This window comes from Liolophura sinensis, chromosome 4 (assembly GCF_032854445.1).
Source record: "Liolophura sinensis isolate JHLJ2023 chromosome 4, CUHK_Ljap_v2, whole genome shotgun sequence".
NCBI lineage: Eukaryota > Metazoa > Mollusca > Polyplacophora > Chitonida > Chitonidae > Liolophura > Liolophura sinensis.
In genome coordinates this window covers 13,190,347-13,208,088 of record NC_088298.1, presented here as the reverse complement: position 1 = coordinate 13,208,088, position 17,742 = coordinate 13,190,347, and the positions used below count along the sequence as shown (strand labels likewise).

Sequence of the window (17,742 nt, the reverse complement as noted above, 5' to 3'; positions counted from 1 at the left end):
TTTTCTTGTTTTTTTTTTTGGTTGGGTGGGGGGTGTTTTTTTTCATCAGCCACTGGCTGATAATATGAAGTTCTTTTCCAGACCTTTTGTCATCACAGTCACTTTGTAAGCCTAAAATTCAAATATATTTATTACTTTTTAAACTTGTTTATCTTTTTATTTTATATTTTTATAAAATTAGGAATATACATGTATGAATACATGGTCATGTTTTAAATGATCTATAATTTGTAATCTTCTCCAAATGTCTAAGTCTGCTTGTCCTACTGGTAGGCCTACTTCTTTTTATCTATTACGCATTGAGTAAAATTTCTGAACATATTTGGTACGATCTTCTCTCAGAATCAAATCTTCTTCCTCCGGTCATTTTCGTCTTTTTCTCGTCATCACCCGAAGATATTGTGAAAGTTTCACGAAAAGTGGGACATATCACACCTGGGAAGTTACACCCCTCTGACACATGTTGGTATCACCCACAGGACATCCGCTTACCTGTAGAGGGTCAGGAATTCAAATTAGGTCAGGTTAGGTAGATAGCGTTAAGGTGTCGCGAGTTGTGATGAGGTGGCGATAGATATCATGGAACTCATCCCTTTTACTGTGTTTTTCTGCGGCCTGCTAACTCTAGGTAAGTTTGTGGCACTAAAAAAACCAAGAAATCGCGTGCATCTTCGCCTGAACACGGCGGCTTTGTGATATGTTTTCAAATGTAAGATGGGACAGGTGAAAACAACATGGCGGCCGTCTATGAAGGAATGTCATTGCTCTGACTCATTTTTATAGTCAGGCAATAGAAAATGTGAAAAAAAGAGGAGATCGATGAAGTTTGTTGAAACTGTATGGAAGTTAGCACAATTTTAGGGTAAGCCCTCACAGCCTGTTTGATGGTTGATATAAAACAATGGTATTATGTAGGAATATAGGCCTAAAGCTTATCAAAAATACATCAGCCTTTACTTCAATTTCATAAGTTTGGGAAGTTCAAGTTCTGCATGAGGATTTTAATACAGTGTCAGGGTTTTGTGAATCTTTTACTGGTTTTGAGCCTGTTAACATGTTTTCAGTCATATTCATACTTTCGGAGATAATCTTGTTATTTTGATCACTAGGACACGAGATATAGAAACTTGGATAGAGAATCTCTGAATTTTCCTGCTTTCACTTTTGTTGGAGGGCGTCCAGGCCTGAGTGGCAGAGCCTTTCACCAATTTGTTGTGAATTTGTTCAGCATATCCTAGTTTACCATCCAGGTACACTTGGCAAGGTCTGCCAGCAACCCTTGGATGATCGTGGGTTTCCCCCTGACTTTTCCCAGTTTCCTCCCATCATCATACTGGGTACATAGGTGAAATATCCCTCAGTATAGGTCAAAACAACCATCAGATCAAAAAATATGTAAAATAGATTTCTTTACAGCCTCTGTGAAAATAAGCAGTTATCCACGAATGGTGTGAATATCTGTGCATCACATGTGGAGAAGTTTGTCAGTAACTTGTCCAAGGCATGTGGTTTATTCCCTGCCCTCTAGTTTCCTTCATCTATTAAACTGATCGCCACAAGTGTGCCTTCAGTAATTGACAATCAAACAACAACAAAAAAGACAAATAAATGTATTTCTCCATGCATTTATGTGTTGTCATTTATGTGTATGTGTAAAATCGGCTAGAACTGTCACTTCCATTCTGTCGCTGTGAGTTCAAGGCCAGCTCATGCTGGCTTCCTCTCCAGTTGTATGTCACAGGAAGGTCTGACAGCAACCTGCAGATGGTCAAGAGTTTACGCTGGGCTCTACCCAGTTTCCTCCCACCATAATTCTGGGTGCGCTGTATAAGTGAAATATTTTTGAGTACGGCATAAAATACCAACAAAAACGGTCACTTCCATGTTGTACCTCATGGTTCTTGCTTTATTTCCTGTATTGCAGGCAGTGCCCTGCAGTGTTATGTGTGCCATAGTCAACCAGATAACAAAGACAAGTGCATTAAGACAACCAAACAGTGTACCGAAGACAAAGATGCCTGCTCAACCAAGATATCTTGGAGACGTAAGTTTAACCTTTCATGAAATACAAATTTTTGCGAAAAACGGTTCTTCATGTGAGCAGTATGATGATACAGGTTTAACATTCAGAACATGCAGGTATTTGAAGTTGTAGTCATGAGTTTTCGGTGGATTATGCATACAGTGGATTGAATACTGTATCGTACAGACTGTTGTTAAAAGATTTTCAGCTTTCTTCTCTGTCTGGCTGTCCTGAAGTATTGAGAGCTGATGTAGGCCTAATCTAATTTACCCACTGAATAGCTTAGCGTAATAAATAATGAATTTTTTCAGGATTATTTTGCTATATATTAAGTAAGCATATACTACATGTACTAAAATAGCAGGTTTTCATCAGTTATACTGAATAATTTTCCAGTATATTGTTATACATACCACATTATTCCTTAAAGGGGCCCCCGTGGCTCAGTTGGTTAGCGCGCTAGCGCGGTGTAATGACCCAGAAGCCTCTCACCAATGCGGTTGCTGTGAGTTCAAGTCCAGCTCATGCTGGCTTCCTCTCTGGTCGTACGTGGGAAGGTCTGACAGCAACCTGCGGATGGTTGTGGGTTTCCCCCGGGCTCTGTCCGGTTTCCACCCACCATAATGCTGGCCACCGTCGTATAAGTGAAATATTCTTGAGTACGGCGTAAAACACCAATCAAACAAACAAATCATTCCTTAAAAAAATATATTATAAATAAATAAGCTCTATTACTTGGTGTGAAAGGTTGGATCTGCATTTATACCCTGAAGACTTACAATTTTATGCACAGAGGTATGACAAATGGACATGAAATGATTTCTTTGGCCTCTCCTGATGGATAAATAGGATGGTTCGTGTATGCATCCTCCGAAAACAGGGACTACTTTCAATGTTTACATTCAAAGCGCGCTCTACTGCTGAAAGCTCTCATCAAAGGTCAGAATTCGGTGTTACGTAACTGCAACAACAACACTAAATTGTAAAGAAAACACATTTAGATCACACACAAAGGTCCATACAGCCTGGGGGGGGGGGGGATTATGTAACTTTTAAGTTTAACACTGCCCAGTCTTTTAGTGCAGCTTCCAGATTAACTTGTTCCAAATTAACGCGTCAAGCATGGTACACCACGCATAACACCATGATGTTGGGGCATTCTTTAGATCTCGGTGAAAATATGGCTGACTTTCTTGATGAAAATCCTTAACGTTTTCCCCTAAGCAACCCTAAATACATGGTTGTGCAGATAAATATTCACATGTTGATCGATCCCTTACAGTCAGTGATCTGATCTTGTTTCACTTAGGATCGAATAAATTTGTCACATGAATCCGAAATTAAGGCCTACCGTTTCCATGAACCCGGCTTCTTTCGTTTTCCCATCTTGCGCATGAAAATAGTAAAAATAGCAAATATATTCGGCACTCACACACTCGTCAGTCATTTCATCGTTAATTTCATTAATCATTTAATTAATCATTTCAATCATTAACTTTCATCATTAATTTTTTTGTCCATGATCAGTGTTCACTGCTCATTTTGAAACTTTCCAGTGGAGTCATTGGAGCTACAGCCACACATGATCAGTGGTTACACTGCTTCATGAGCAGGATATTTTCAGTAAATGCAGACTTTACATCATGCACTGTTGTAATCTTTCACTCCAGTCATCATGATGTTCTGTAGCTGTTCCTTTCATGCAAGATGTTATTTTAAACCATACCGCACGTTGAAACCTTGCTAGGATAACCCACGTCTCCATTATGTGACAACAGAACGTGAGGGGATTCCAGTAGCATAAGGATTTGACCGTGTTTCGTGAAATGGTGACCATGTAATAGACTAAGCTCTTGAAAGTTCACTATATTAGTTTATTTTAAATAGTTTGCAATTGAAACTAATGGATAGAAATTTAAAGAACATAATCATATTCGAGCTGAAGAAATTGTGCTCATTTATTGATGAACTACATTTTGTTGTGTGTTCTGCAATGTTATATCAGCCTGTCGCATCAGCCTCGCTCTTAGAGCTCAACTGATACGAAAGGCTGACCTCAGACAACTCTAGCTGATACACCATCGCTGATCACAGGCTGTTATGGAAACTCTACTTAAACAATAATTCAAAATTGTATAATTGAGATTATTTAAATAAATAGTAAGAATTTTTTCCTTGTTAATTATTTCTTTTGATTACTTATCCTTATCAAGTTTTATCCAATTATTTACAATTTAATCAAACCTAGAATCCATTTGATGTGATTTCCTCTCTGTCCAGAGTGTTCCATGCGTCCAACAGTTATCTGTTTGTCTAATTTGTTTTGTTTCTCAATAGAGTGTTCAGTAACTCAGCTTGGTTTCTCACAATGTTGTCAATATGTTCAAATTGTTCCTGTTTGTTCAAAATGTGTTCATTCAGCCAGAACAAACCTCAAAACAACTTTCTGAGATCAACAGAGATCTCAAAATTGGCCAAAACAATTATCTCAGTCAAGGGTGAAATTTTATGTCAAATACGATGTAATTACACATTTGACAATCTTTATTTACAGAACCGCCATATTGGATCCCCAGAGCAGAGAGAATCCATATGATAGACAAAGACTGCACTACAAGGAGTGACTGTGAGGCAACGCGTTCTATGCTTGGCAAGACACTGCGATGCAAGCGCTACTGGTACAGGGACTGGGATTGTGTAGAATGCTGCCAGGGAGATCTGTGTAATTACTATGCGACTGTAAGAGATCCTGCTAATTTGTCTTCACTTGTTGTGAGATTTCCTTTATTCTCAGAAACAGGATGTATTTAGTTAAGGGACCTTGAAAACTTTGAAAAGCCTGGAATTTGAAAGAAACTTTTCCAGGCCTTAAAAATAAGGTAGTTTTGGTAGTTTGGCCTGGAAAAGTCTGTCTTGAAATTAAGTCTGCGAAACCATCTTGAGCTGCTGTGTATAATGTGCTGACCAATGAGGGCAATATTACATTGCTTCAAACATCCTTACTAAGTGTAGAGTATTTATTCCACGTAGTCTTGGTGACTTCAGTGGCGTAATTGTTAGAGTGTCCACCTTGAAGTAGGGGAGACCCAAGAGTCAAACCAGGGTAGGGTCATATCAAAGACATTAAAAATGGTATTTGCTGCTGTGTCACTTGGCACTCAGCACTCTTAGTTTAGAGCAAGGAAACATGACTGGTTGACCCGGTGTCAGAATAATGTGACTCGATGGGGTGTCATGTCTGGTGTCTTTCATATGATACTTCAGTGGCGGCAGCACTTTGGTGGCATAGATTCGCCCTGCCACAACAAGACACCATATATGTACATGCATCTAATGACACCTAGTCATCACATAACTGACAAAGTGTTAAGTACAACGTTAAACCAATACATACGAAGTGGTTAGAAAAATGTGAATTTTGATCATGAAAATTCAATTAAACACATTGGAATTTAAAATTTTTGTAGTGTATGAACGCGCAATGTGCAAGGTGTATGTCTTGTGCGCCTTTTGCAGTAATCGGTGTTTGTTTTAATCAAATATCTCTCTCTTTTCAGCTATCAGGAAGTTTACACAAGCCAAGCCTCATTCTTGTTGCCATGACAGCGTTTGTGATATTCCTCCTTCACCTGCGATAACAGTGTCAGCATACATGTATAGTAGTTGGTTATCTTGAGTTTCATTTCATTCTAATATTTGCTGCAACTTTTGCCATCTGACATTCTACATGAAGTTCAGTTGTAAACTAGTGAATTTCACAAGCTTGTCGTGTTTTCACTTATTGTCACGGCTTTTACAAATACATTTTGTAATAAGCAGAAGCGTACATTATTTTTTTTTCGCATATAGAGAGTAAATATTTGACTTTTTGGTTGGCTGTGCTGAAATTTCCGTATATTCATTTCAATGCAAGGATAATTCATAATGTTTGTAGATCTTGTACATACATAATACATACATGTATATGAGACTTCCAAGGCATCTCTCTGTATATTTACATTTTACATATTGAATAGCATATATTTTTATACCTCCAGTAACAAAGTGTTATATCATTGTACGACCGATTCTGATCAGCCAAATAAAAAAAAAGTGTAAAATCTTTGTAAGTTTATACGTATTCAGCGAAGCATTTCACTGATTAGAATTTTATTGTTTTTGAACTAGAATAGATCATTTGCTCTGTACATACTGATATCCATTGGTTGTGTTCTAAGCACGATATAGTTTGTATCATCAGTCTGAATGGACTTTCAACTGAGGTTTTGGTGGCAGAGTGGTTAAGGAGCTAGCCTGTCAATCCTTAGTTCACCCAACACATGGATTTAATACCAATCTTGGACGCAGAATTTCACTTCTTTAGTAGTTTTGTGGGGGCTTAGTGGCTATAAGTGGTCAACCGTGCACATACTGTATGCCACTTTCCTGGCTTAATTCCAGTGTATGACATATATCATATGTGGAGGAGTTTGTCAGTAAACTGGCCAAAGGTTGATGGTTTTTCTAAGCAATCCGGGTTCCTCCAACCACAAAATGGGTTGTGATTGTAGAAGTGAAAGAGAAAATGACGTTATACAACAATAGAATGAGAGAAAAATTAATATGTCAGCCTCATAGCATTTATATCAGATACGGTGGATGGGTGGTGTATTGCCCCAGTTCAGATGGCAAGTCCTTCACCAGTGAGGTTGTATGGTTGACACTTGTTGGTTCCTGTTAGGTACCAGACAAGGTGTGGTTGTCTCCCCTATGTTTGGGGATTTCTCCAAAGGTCTGTACGAGGTTTCCCCCCAGCCGCCCATTGACCTAACAGCCATCGTATAAATGAAATGTTATCATTTTATGAAATATATTATTATAATTAATTCCTGCCATGAAAGGACAGAAGCAAATAATCTCTGGTAGTTCATTTGTAAATATTCATGTCCAAGGAAAAATTATTGAAGAATTTTTTATTCTCTTTATTAGCATTGTATGTACATATTCTTTTTATAAATAAAGTCATTTTAGTGAGCCTTGGTTTTTTTGTTTTGATTTTAATCTGCTGAAGTTAATTATTTGTATTTAGTGCTTTTTCCTTTCTTTATTTAACATGAAAATGTTATGGTTTACAAAAAAAATTTCAATTTTTTGCAATATCATAAAGTGAGTCAAAAGTTTTTCAAGTGAATATGTTATGGTATGGCTTTATTATTTGGCCAAATTTCTGTCCTTTCCAGATCCGTTCACCCCGACCTGTAAAGTTGAATCTAGGTCATTTATATACTTGACAAAAGGCAGTGGTTAATTCTGCCCAATTACAGTCCAGTTTTCGACATTCGTTGTTGGTCTTCCACCGCTACGAAGTGCAGATCTGTATGTCATGTTGGACAGTTCGTCAGTAAGACGGCTTGCCGAAGCTTTGTGGTTTACTCTGGTGGCCTCCACTAATGCAACTGACAGCCATTGTTGAAGTGAAAAATTCTTGAGTGCGGCATGAAACAACAATAAAAGAAATACTTTGAATAATTAAATATTCCGCACCTGATAACAATTTCTCACTCATGAACAAGTTTTTTGTTGTGCGATGACAAATGTGGTTATATCTCCATGTTAGCCTAAAGAAATAAATAATTTTTTGTAACTCATGCTATATACACTCTACTCTTCACAAGTCTATCACAGTCAGGCTAAACTAACAAACAAAATTGAACATGAATGTCTTCAATTCATTGCAAGCTATTATTAAACAATTTACAAAACAGTTTCCTAAAACGATTTTAGTTTTGGGCAAGAAGTAAGCGAACAAAAAGAAGAAAAGAAAAAAATAAAAACCGTCGTGGACAGGATTCGAACCTGTGCGGGCATAGCCCATTTGATTTCGAGTCAAACGCCTTAACCACTCGGCCACCACGACCTCGATGACAGCAGGGCAAAATATTGTACATATTAGAATTTCATAGCCGTGCTAGCGCCAGTATTCCTGTCATGGACGAAAGTGTGATAATGTTGTCTGTCACCGTACTTTCAAACAATTATAGAAAACGACAATGATAATACCAGCAGATCTATTACGCTTCAGAAAAAAGCAACATTTACATATTACAGGCTCAGCGCTGCGTAGCTGATGTCTTGGCGTTTTGCCAAAAATAGCTCGTAAGCAGTGAAGGAAAGCGTCGCTCAAAGGCGGGCGAGTCCACTAATGTAAATAGGAGGTAAAGGCTGGCTCAAGTTCACATGTGCAGCCGGAGAAACAAAGCCGCCGATATAAAATATATGCTACGTGATACAGCATGACCACACAGTCTGTGTGCGTTCTCACTCGCCGATTTTACTAGGAAAACGTGATGAAATGTGTCAGGAAATGCTCTAATACCCACCACAGCTTGCGTGCTGACTACCTCTTGCCACTGTTTCGTTGGCTGAGATATTCTCAGGGCAGTGGCACGGAATTCAAAAGCCATACTCCTGACAGCGCATGCGTTGGTCTGCACCTTTCGCTTTACATCACTGCCTCCACTGTTACGACCCAAACTGTCTGTATTATAAAGAGATGGCTTGTTCGAAACACACGACAGTTTAGACGCACAAAAAGTAACCAAAACCAGCAGATTTTATTTTACAATAATTTATTAGCTTAACAAGAACAGATAATAAGACTTATACAAATACAAAGTACTTAAGTTTAACAAGAAAGGATAGCAGTATCTATACAAATACTAAAGTAGGCCTACTTACAGTGTCAAGTCCAAACGGACGCATATATTCCACAATATATATACCACACAGGCATAAATGCTCAGAGGCAAATTCACAAGAGGGAAAATCCACAGTATAACTGAGTGTATGACGAAATATACACAAAATTCCACAGACAGGGTCCGTGTACTAATAAGCACTGTGTATACAAGAGCACAAATTAAACATACAAGTTCAGACTGAACAAGTGCTCGGTGGAGATAGGATATAACAAAGCCAGAGGCTATAAAGACACCAAAATTCAGCACAAATGGCCTACTAAAGTAATACACAGCGAAAGCATCCAAAACTCTCAATAATTCTCGGTTCTCTCCGTTTGACCTGCTTTCATAGGTCTTATATAGCCTGGTGGAATTGTCTAGAATAAGAAAATTCCTGAACACTTGATGTAAACAAACAGGCACCGAACTGCGCGCATTCTGGAATACTCTGGAATAAGGCAGAGGCAGGCAGCAGGCGCCGAACTCAGCGTATGTAAACAATGGCAAGCTAAATTTAGAAACTGACGGCAGTCGTGCAGATAACACCACTAATAAATTTTGTACAGAAATTTGGAACATCGCCGAGATCACTGGAGTCAAGGTGATGAGGTAGGAAGTGATGTCAGAAAACACAAACAATCTATTTCAACCGTTGTCTCTAGGATCAATCCTTGGTCGAGTCACACCTAAGACTTTAAAAGAGGAAGTTGTAACTTCCTCGCTTGACGTTCAGCATGAAGGGGATAGTGCAACGACTGGTTGACTCGTATCAGTATAATGGCTCGGGCGGGGCAGCTTACTTGCCTTCGGTAAGTCGTCTCAGTGATGCAGCACTAAATAAAAGAGCGGTGGAAATCCGTCCTGCAACAAGGAGGCACATTACACGTGCATGCACCCTAATGATTCCTTCGTCGTCATATGACTGAAAAATTGTTGAGTACGACGTTAAACCCCAAGCACTCACTCACCCGTTGTCTCTAATAATACTTAATGCACCCTCTTTATCTAGAGTATGTACAACATGATTCTAACCAAAACCTAAAACAATTTTATTGATGACTGCTGAATAAATAGTTCCGCGTGGGCAGACAAGTGATGAGGCTAAGCCTAAGCAAGCCTCCGTGCGTCTCACAGACTCCAAAAGTCCATAAGCTTGTCCATCTTGAAAAGTAGGGAGCGGAGCATGCGCTGTAAGAAGTATATTCAAAAGTTATGACAGGTTTGGAGAGCGCGATCGCTCGAGAATTCTCCTAACGGAGGGTTTTCTGCGATATAATACCACATCTGCAAGGAGGGTGTTTCTCGTTTCCACAGTGAGGAAATATCTCACTCAAGTCATAATTGTTTTGAAATGATAATTTATTTATTTATTTTACTGGTGTTTTACGCCGTACTCAAGAATATTTCACTTATACGATGGCGGCCAGCATTATGGTGGGAGGAAACCGGGCAGAGCCAGGGGGAAACCCACGACCATCCGCAGGTTGCTGCAGACCTTCCCACGTACCGAAATGATAATGGACCCCTTTGTGTGTATTTACCATTTTCTCATCTTCAACTATGCTTTGGATTTGGAAGTAAACAATTGCTCGCCCAGTCAAATGGGCTTTGCCCAAAGATTTGAGCGAACTTACACGTTACATTTAAATCCATTGCAAAACGCTGTAGCTTTTGGCAATCACTAAAGTGACAAAGTCAAAAATTTTACTGGATAAAATTGCTGGAATGTGTTTGAAATTCAGCTGATCCGACGTAATTTGGGATAAAAAAAATCGAATCGTACCAACCGCGTTGCTCTCCGTCCGATACTTTTATCTATAGAGAAGCTTAATTCTGCGATGGCCTGAGAATAAAGTGGCCTCCTTGGAAACCAGGCACATTGTTTCCAGCGATTTCAGCACGCGCAGATTGCTTGCCTGCCATGGCTCCTTACCGTTTGGTGATTGATTTGTGTAGATCGGTGTTAAATTATTTTTTTTTACAACAGACGGTATCAAGTGCCCCATCTTTACTATATAAATGCTGCAATAGTTTAGCACATGTATGCGTAGATATTTGGTATGCTATGGATTTGGAAGTAAACCAATTGCTCGCTCGTTGAAATGGGATTTACCCAAAGATTTAAGACCTTGTGGGCTACCAAAGGGCACGTAACTTTTAGCGGAATATTTAATGAAGAATCGTCCTTTTGCGAACATACACTATGTTTGCTATATATATATATACTGTAATATTTTAGTATATGTAAGCACTTGGACTGCGTTGAATTTGGAAGTAAAGCAATTACTCGCTCATTCAAATGGGCTTTGCCCTAAGATTGGAGACCTTGTTTGCTACCGAAGGGCACATATCGGAATATTTTATAAAGAATCGTCCACAGATGTACACGTTACATTTAAATGCGTTGTCATGCGCAGCAGCTTAGGGCAATCACTAGGGTGACACGATCAAAAATTTTACTTGGTAAAATTGTTGAAATGTGCTCTAAATTATGCTGACCCGATATAGACCCGACGAGAAATGGTATGGTGCAAACCGCCCTGTTTTCCGACAATTAATTTAAGCTACATCGAAGATTAAATCTTCGTTTACATCATAAAAAAAGTGCAACGGTCCGAACTGATTGGAAACCTGATATATTTTTTCCTGTGGTTTAGCAGACGTGTTGATTGCTTGCCTGGCTTAGTACTTCACTTATGTAAATCAGAGAATATTAAATGACCTATGATCCCTATTTAAATCCTGTAATATTTTAGTACATGTAATCTTAAACAATTGGCTCGTTTTGGATTTGTATTTTTTGGTGTCTCTGTTATGTAGATCAGTACTGAATTAATTTTTTTTTTACAACAGAGGGTATTAATAGCCCTATGTTTGCTGTGTAAATGCGTACACACTTGGTTTACTGTGAAAGTGTAAGTAAAACAATTGCTCGCTGGTTCAAATGGGCTTTATCTAAAGATTTTAGACCTTGTGGGCTCCCGAAGGGCACACAACTTTTAGCGGAATATTTTATAATCAATCGTCCAGCCGCAAACCTACACATTACATTTAAATGCATTGTAAAACGCTGTAGCTTACGGCAATCACTAGACTGACACGGCCAAAACTTTTATTGTGTAAAATTGTTGAAATGTGGTCTAATTTGTGCTGATCCAAGGTAGTTTGAGACGAGAAATAGAATGGTGCAAACCGCCTTGTTTTCCGACCAATACTTCCAGCTATATCGAAGCTTAAATCTTGGTTGACGTCATAATAAAATGCCCAGCAACGGTCTGAACTGCTTGGAAACCAGGCATTTTTTTTAAAGTGTTTTTAAAATGTGGCTTTTGCCTGGCTCCCCATTGTTTGCTAAGAAACTTGGTTTGCTTTGGAGGTGTTAGTAAAACAATTGCTCACTAAATCAAATGGGCTTTGCCCATAGATTTGAGACCTTGTGGGCTACCGAATGGCACATAACTTTTAGCGGAATATTTAATGAAGAATCGACCAATCTCAAACATACACTATATTTGCAATATAAATACTGTAATATTTTAGTACATGTGTATGTAGGCACTTGGAATGCGTTGAATTTAGAAGTAAAGCAATTGCTCTGCCATTTATAAATGCTTTGCCCAAAGATTTGAGACCTTGTGTGCTAGCGAAGGGCTCATACCTTTTAGCCGAATATTTAATGAAGAATGGTCCGGCCGTGAACGTACCCTATGTTTGATATATAAATACTGTAATTGTATAGTAGATGTTCATGTGGGCACTTGGATTGCGTTGGAAGTGGAATTAAACCAACGGTTCGGTCATTCAAATCAGTTTTTTTCCCAAGATTTGACACATCGAGTGCTACCGAACGGCACACAACTTTTCGTGAAATATTTAATAAGTGCAAAAACTTTATTGGGCAGAATTGTTGAATTGTGCTCAAAATTGTGCTGATTCAATGTAGTTCGGGACGAGGACTGGAATGGTTCAAACCGCGCTGTTCTTCCACCAATACTTTGAGCTATATCGAAGCTTAAGTCTTGGTTTACACCATAAAAAAGTGCCAAGGAACGGTTCAAACTCAAATTTTCTGCAGCTGGAGGTGGTGTGGATTTCTGTATATGGGTGTGTTGGACTGAGATTTACTGTATCTGGGTGAGGAAGGCTGAGATATCCTGTAGCTGGCTGTGTTGGACTGAGATTTACTGTATCTGGGTGAGGAGGGCTGAGATATCCTGTAGCTGGATGTGTTGGACTGAGATTTACTGTAGCTGGTTGTGGTGGTCTGAGATTTCCTGTAGCTGGGTGTGGTGGACTAAGATTTTCCGTAGCTGGGTGCGGTGGTCTGAGATTTCCTGTATATGGGTGTGTTGGACTGAGATTTACTGTATCTGGTTGTGGTAGGCTGAGATTTCCTGTAGCTGGGTGTGTTGGACTGAGATTTACTGTGGCTGGTTGTGGTAGGCTGAGATTTCCTGTAGCTGGGTGTGGTGGACTAAGATTTTCCGTAGCTGGGTGTGATGGGCTGGTATTTTACTGTAGATTGTGGTAGGCCGAGATTTCCTTCAGCTGGAGGTGGTGTGGATTTCTGTATCTGGGTGTGTTGGACTGAGATTTACTGTGGCTGGTTGTGGTAGGCTGAGATTTCCTGTAGCTGGGTGTGGTAGGCTGAGATTTCCTGTATCTGGGTGTGTTGGACTGAGATTTACTGTAGCTGGTTGTGGTGGTCTGAGATTTCCTGTAGCTGGGTGTGGTGGACTAAGATTTTCCGTAGCTGGGTGGGATGGGCTGGTATTTTACTGTAGATTGTGGTAGGCTGAGATTTCCTTCAGCTGGAGGCGGTGTGGATTTCTGTATCTGGGTGTGTTGGACTGAGATTTTCTGTAGCTGGTTGTGGTAGGCCGAGATTTCCTGTAGCTGGGTGTGGTGGGCTGAGATTTCCTGTAGCTGGGTGTGATGGGCTGAGATTTACTGTGGCTGGTTGTGGTGGGCTGAGATTTCCTGTAGCTGGATGTGGTGGGCTGAGATTTCCTGTAGCTGGGTGTGATGGGCTGAGATTTCCTGTAGCTGGGTGTAGTGGGCTGGTATTTTATTGTAGATTGTGGTAGGCTGAGATTTCCTTCAGCTGGAGGCGGTGTGGATTTCTGTATCATTGTGTTTATTACAGGAAGACGCCATAAGCATCAGCCACAACTGGATTAATGGCAACTTAGACCTAGGCTGGACATTCCTGATGGAGAACTTGGCAGATGTGCAGCGGGAATGAGCATTGCCAGGTGAAAATGTCTGTGAGAACAGCTTGTGGTTAAGGTGCTCGTTTTTCAGGGTTCAGATCCGGCTTTGGACTGGGAATTTTTATATTCTCCTGTTGTCACTGTAAGTGTGCCTTGATGACAAAAAAGCTGTTGGCGATGCTCTTGGGGCCGTTTGTGCAGCCTTTTGTTTCTTAAAGGCCACTTGACTTCCACCAATATGGTGTGCATGTCTGTTTGTGGCATGTGGGGGGAAGTTTGTGAGTACATATGATGCCCAGGGGATTCCGGTTTCTTCCACCCATAAAATCATTATTACGTCAGTTAAATGAATAAGTAAAACACTGAGATCACAGTTTCAGTCCAGCTCTGGTTGGCTTCTGAGCTCAGACTGGAACGTCATGAAACAAATGTTTCTTTTACCTACTTATGACGTCTAGGGGTAATACATCCAAAAATGTAAAAACAAAAGCGGTATTTACAAACTGTGCAAAGTAACGGGCTAGAATATTTAAGTGTACTACATTTATTTATTTATTTGATTGGTGTTTTACGCCGTACTCAAGAATATTTCACTTATACGACGGCGGCCAGCATTATGGTGGGAGAAAACCAGGCAGAGCCCGGGGGAAACCCACGATCATTCGCTGGTCATTTGACGTAGACAACGTCTAAAATATCAAACACTAATTTGAATAGAACAGAGATAGACCTCATACTCTGTACAGCGCATGCGCCACTCTCTACGTTCCATTTACATGACTGTCACCGTTGCAAATTTTGTACAACGGCGAGGTCATTGGGTCACGGTGATAAGGCAGGCAGTGATGTCAAGAAACACAAAAGCTCTGCGTCAATTTCTGTTTCTGAGGATATTTTATGCGCAGGCATTCTCTTCATCCAAAGTGTGCACAACATGATTCTGACCAACAACTGGAACAATTTCAATGCTGAATGCTGATTAAATTGTTCCGCGTGAAGAAACCGGTAATGAAACTAAGCCGAAACATACCCACGTGTGTCTCGTGTGTCAGGCTCCAAAGGTCAAGCTCGTCTAGTGGTGGCAGTGGTGTAAAGAGAGCGTTGGGAGCGGTATATGTGCTTTAAGGAGTATGGCTAGACCTTTTATGCTTATGAGGCTATATTTTGAATCACCAGTCAACTAAAGAAGTAAATATTACATTCCATGTATTTTTTTTTCAGATAATTTTGAAGGCTAGCAATGAAATAAAGTTCGAGCAATTTTTTCCGTTTCATTTCAACAATCGCCACCAACCGTCTGACCTCATTGAAGCAGTTGTGTGCTTGGAAGGGTGAAACCCATGATGATGTAAATGGGAAATTGTTGTCAATTGGAAATATCAAAAGGTTCAGAAAAGACATTATTGGTGATAACGTTAAAGACGATATTAGGACAGATGCCTGTGCAAACTTATCGGCTGTGTCAGTGATTCTGAATATGATGATGGCAACGATGGTCAAAGAAATGGTACAAAAGCTGTTGCTGCCGGACATTGCACAGATGTCTGCTGCAATCACTCTGCAAGCGGTGATAGGGTGTTCAAGGAGGTTAGCTCAAGAAATCATTCTATCCAAACCACTGAAGGAGGAATTTGTGGTGCTACGACTTCTAATCACACCTATCTACAAAACACAAGCTGCGATTTTACTCACGGGGTCCCATTAGACTCTGGGCAGTCCTTTATGTTCCACGAGTTTCAGAATGGTCCGTTTTCCTGGATCTTGCCGTGAAGAGTTAATAATAAAAAAGAACAACTGCCAAATTTTATTTGATCTTCAGAGATTGAAATATACGTTGTCGCCAATGCTTCAGAAGGCAGAATTCTCTTGCATTGATTTTAGGGAGTATTCGCCTTGCCATGAAGAATTATTGTTGTCTTTCTCTCAGGTTTTAAAGAAATGAGCAACAAATTTCCAAATTTTAATATGTGTTTGTTGTTGACTTTTATACTAATTCGTATTTTCTCACTTTTAGTATTAGCATCAGAAGATTGCTTCATAATGCAACGGTTGACTTTTGTTATTTTTGAGAATCAAGTTCAGGGTTGGGCCTGATAACCTAATGGTAAAGTGCCTGCTTCATAGGCAAGAGCTCAATCCTTAGCCCTGTCATACTTCAGGCTTTAAATTCTACATTTTTATTTCCTTGTCTTTGGTCTACGTAAGGCCATCTTTAAGAAATTCTTGGTTGAGTCAACTTCAATGTACCTTAAACCTTATTAGGAAAAAATAGGGTAGGTCAGTATGGAATTTTTCTTTCTTTGCTGGGTAATGAAAACAGATATCGATTTTAAGGTATTAAGGGCTCGAGAAAATATAAAAAAGATAAAAACAATCTTGGAGCCCTTTTTTGGAGGGTTGGTAGTGTGTTGCCCAACAAATGTATTTGTAATGATGGCCTTATGTGCCACACACAGGTCGGCTGAGTGTTCATGTACTGAACTTACATATGGTGTCAAGTTACGTGTCGTAAGCTTGGCGTTCCCTCCATAGAAGCAGCACTGTTGTTAATTTGTTTGGTATTTGGACTGCATGATCTCATAAAAGAGGACACCTTTGTGAAATGACTCAATATAATTGAAGATGTACAACATAGCGAGTAAAACCAGAGCAGCGACGACAGTGTGATAGCTGACAAACGGTCACACGTAACCGGTGAAATACAGCCTCTTGTCAGTTTACCTCTGTCAAGGTTTTATTCTAATTGTTCATGTAAATTCATAAATACGAGTATAAGCAATTTACACGCGGCGTAGCAGTATGGCATAAGCCGAATTAGGTCCAAAAAATGGAGTGATGTTGATTGCAATTTAAGTGATGGTGAGAGCAATTCTCACCCTCAAAAAACAATTCTATTACCCTTCGATTCCTTTTTATTACATACAACGCACTGCTTGGCTCTATGCCAAGTGCACATTATCTAAGTCGTTAGATACCCCCGATCAAGAGGCAGAAGCGTTTGACTTCTGGACGGGTCTATTGTAGTTCTATGGGTAGATAGAGGTTGTTGTTTACATTGATAAAGCAGACGACAAATATAAACAAAGAAACAAAATGGCTATTTTTTCTGTCGGAGCGAACGTTTATTTTAAAGAAGAAAAGTATCAGGTTACAGATAATTCAAAGCCCATAGGGAAGTTTGAATGCTACACAATAAGAGATAATAATGGTTTCACGAAAAGTTTTTTTTTTTTTACATACGGACCTGATAATTCTTCCTCCGAGTCTTTCTTTCAGCGGCCTCTCCTAAACGTCCCAGTTGACCACAAACCATGGTATAGCAATCAACCAATGGGTCTAAAAAAGATCGGATCCACGATATCTGATATTTCCCGCGATGCAAAACTTAGCCGCCGGTGCACCAATCTCTGCGTCCGGGCTACGACAGCCACAGTTCTTGCTGATGCCGGGATTACTGTGATGGACGTTATTATCTGTGACAGACCACCGCAATGAATCCAGTGTACGGAGTTATGTCACCAAACCGTCCGTTTCAAAGCGCCGTGAAATCAGCATTATCCTGCATGCTTCAAGTGTGTTATCAGAAAATGCTGAAAGTGAAAATGCCGTTGAGTGAAAATACTCCCATGTCAGTCAGGCCACTCCCAGTGCAAATACCCGAAGCTGTCGACTGTAATGTTACACATAACAATAGCAATACAACCCAAATGGCAAAATTCCAGTTTTCAGTCACGCCTCAAAGATTTGGAAGGCTGTTCAACAATGCATCACTAAATAACAGCAGAGT

General features: G+C 39.8%; 2 protein-coding genes and 1 non-coding gene across 3 annotated transcripts; 1 reads left to right on the top strand and 2 right to left on the bottom strand.

Moving 5' to 3' along the window:
* Positions 1-503: 503 nt before the first annotated feature.
* LOC135464940 (UPAR/Ly6 domain-containing protein cold-like) lies at positions 504-7,036 on the top strand. The gene is made up of 4 exons (XM_064742528.1): positions 504-628; positions 1,925-2,044; positions 4,578-4,762; positions 5,581-7,036. Exons 1-4 carry the CDS (start codon positions 580-582, stop codon positions 5,659-5,661), a joined length of 435 nt encoding a protein of 144 aa, XP_064598598.1. The 5' UTR covers positions 504-579; the 3' UTR covers positions 5,662-7,036.
* Positions 7,037-7,837: 801 nt separating this feature from the next.
* On the bottom strand, positions 7,838-7,919 carry Trnas-cga (transfer RNA serine (anticodon CGA)). Its single transcript has one exon. It is a non-coding gene; the product is annotated as a tRNA-Ser (tRNA).
* A 5,598-nt stretch (positions 7,920-13,517) lies between these two features.
* LOC135464429 (salivary glue protein Sgs-3-like) lies at positions 13,518-13,874 on the bottom strand. Its single transcript, XM_064741854.1, has one exon. The coding sequence runs from the start codon at positions 13,872-13,874 to the stop codon at positions 13,518-13,520; it is 357 nt and encodes a 118-aa protein (XP_064597924.1).
* Between the last annotated feature and the right edge of the window lie 3,868 nt (positions 13,875-17,742).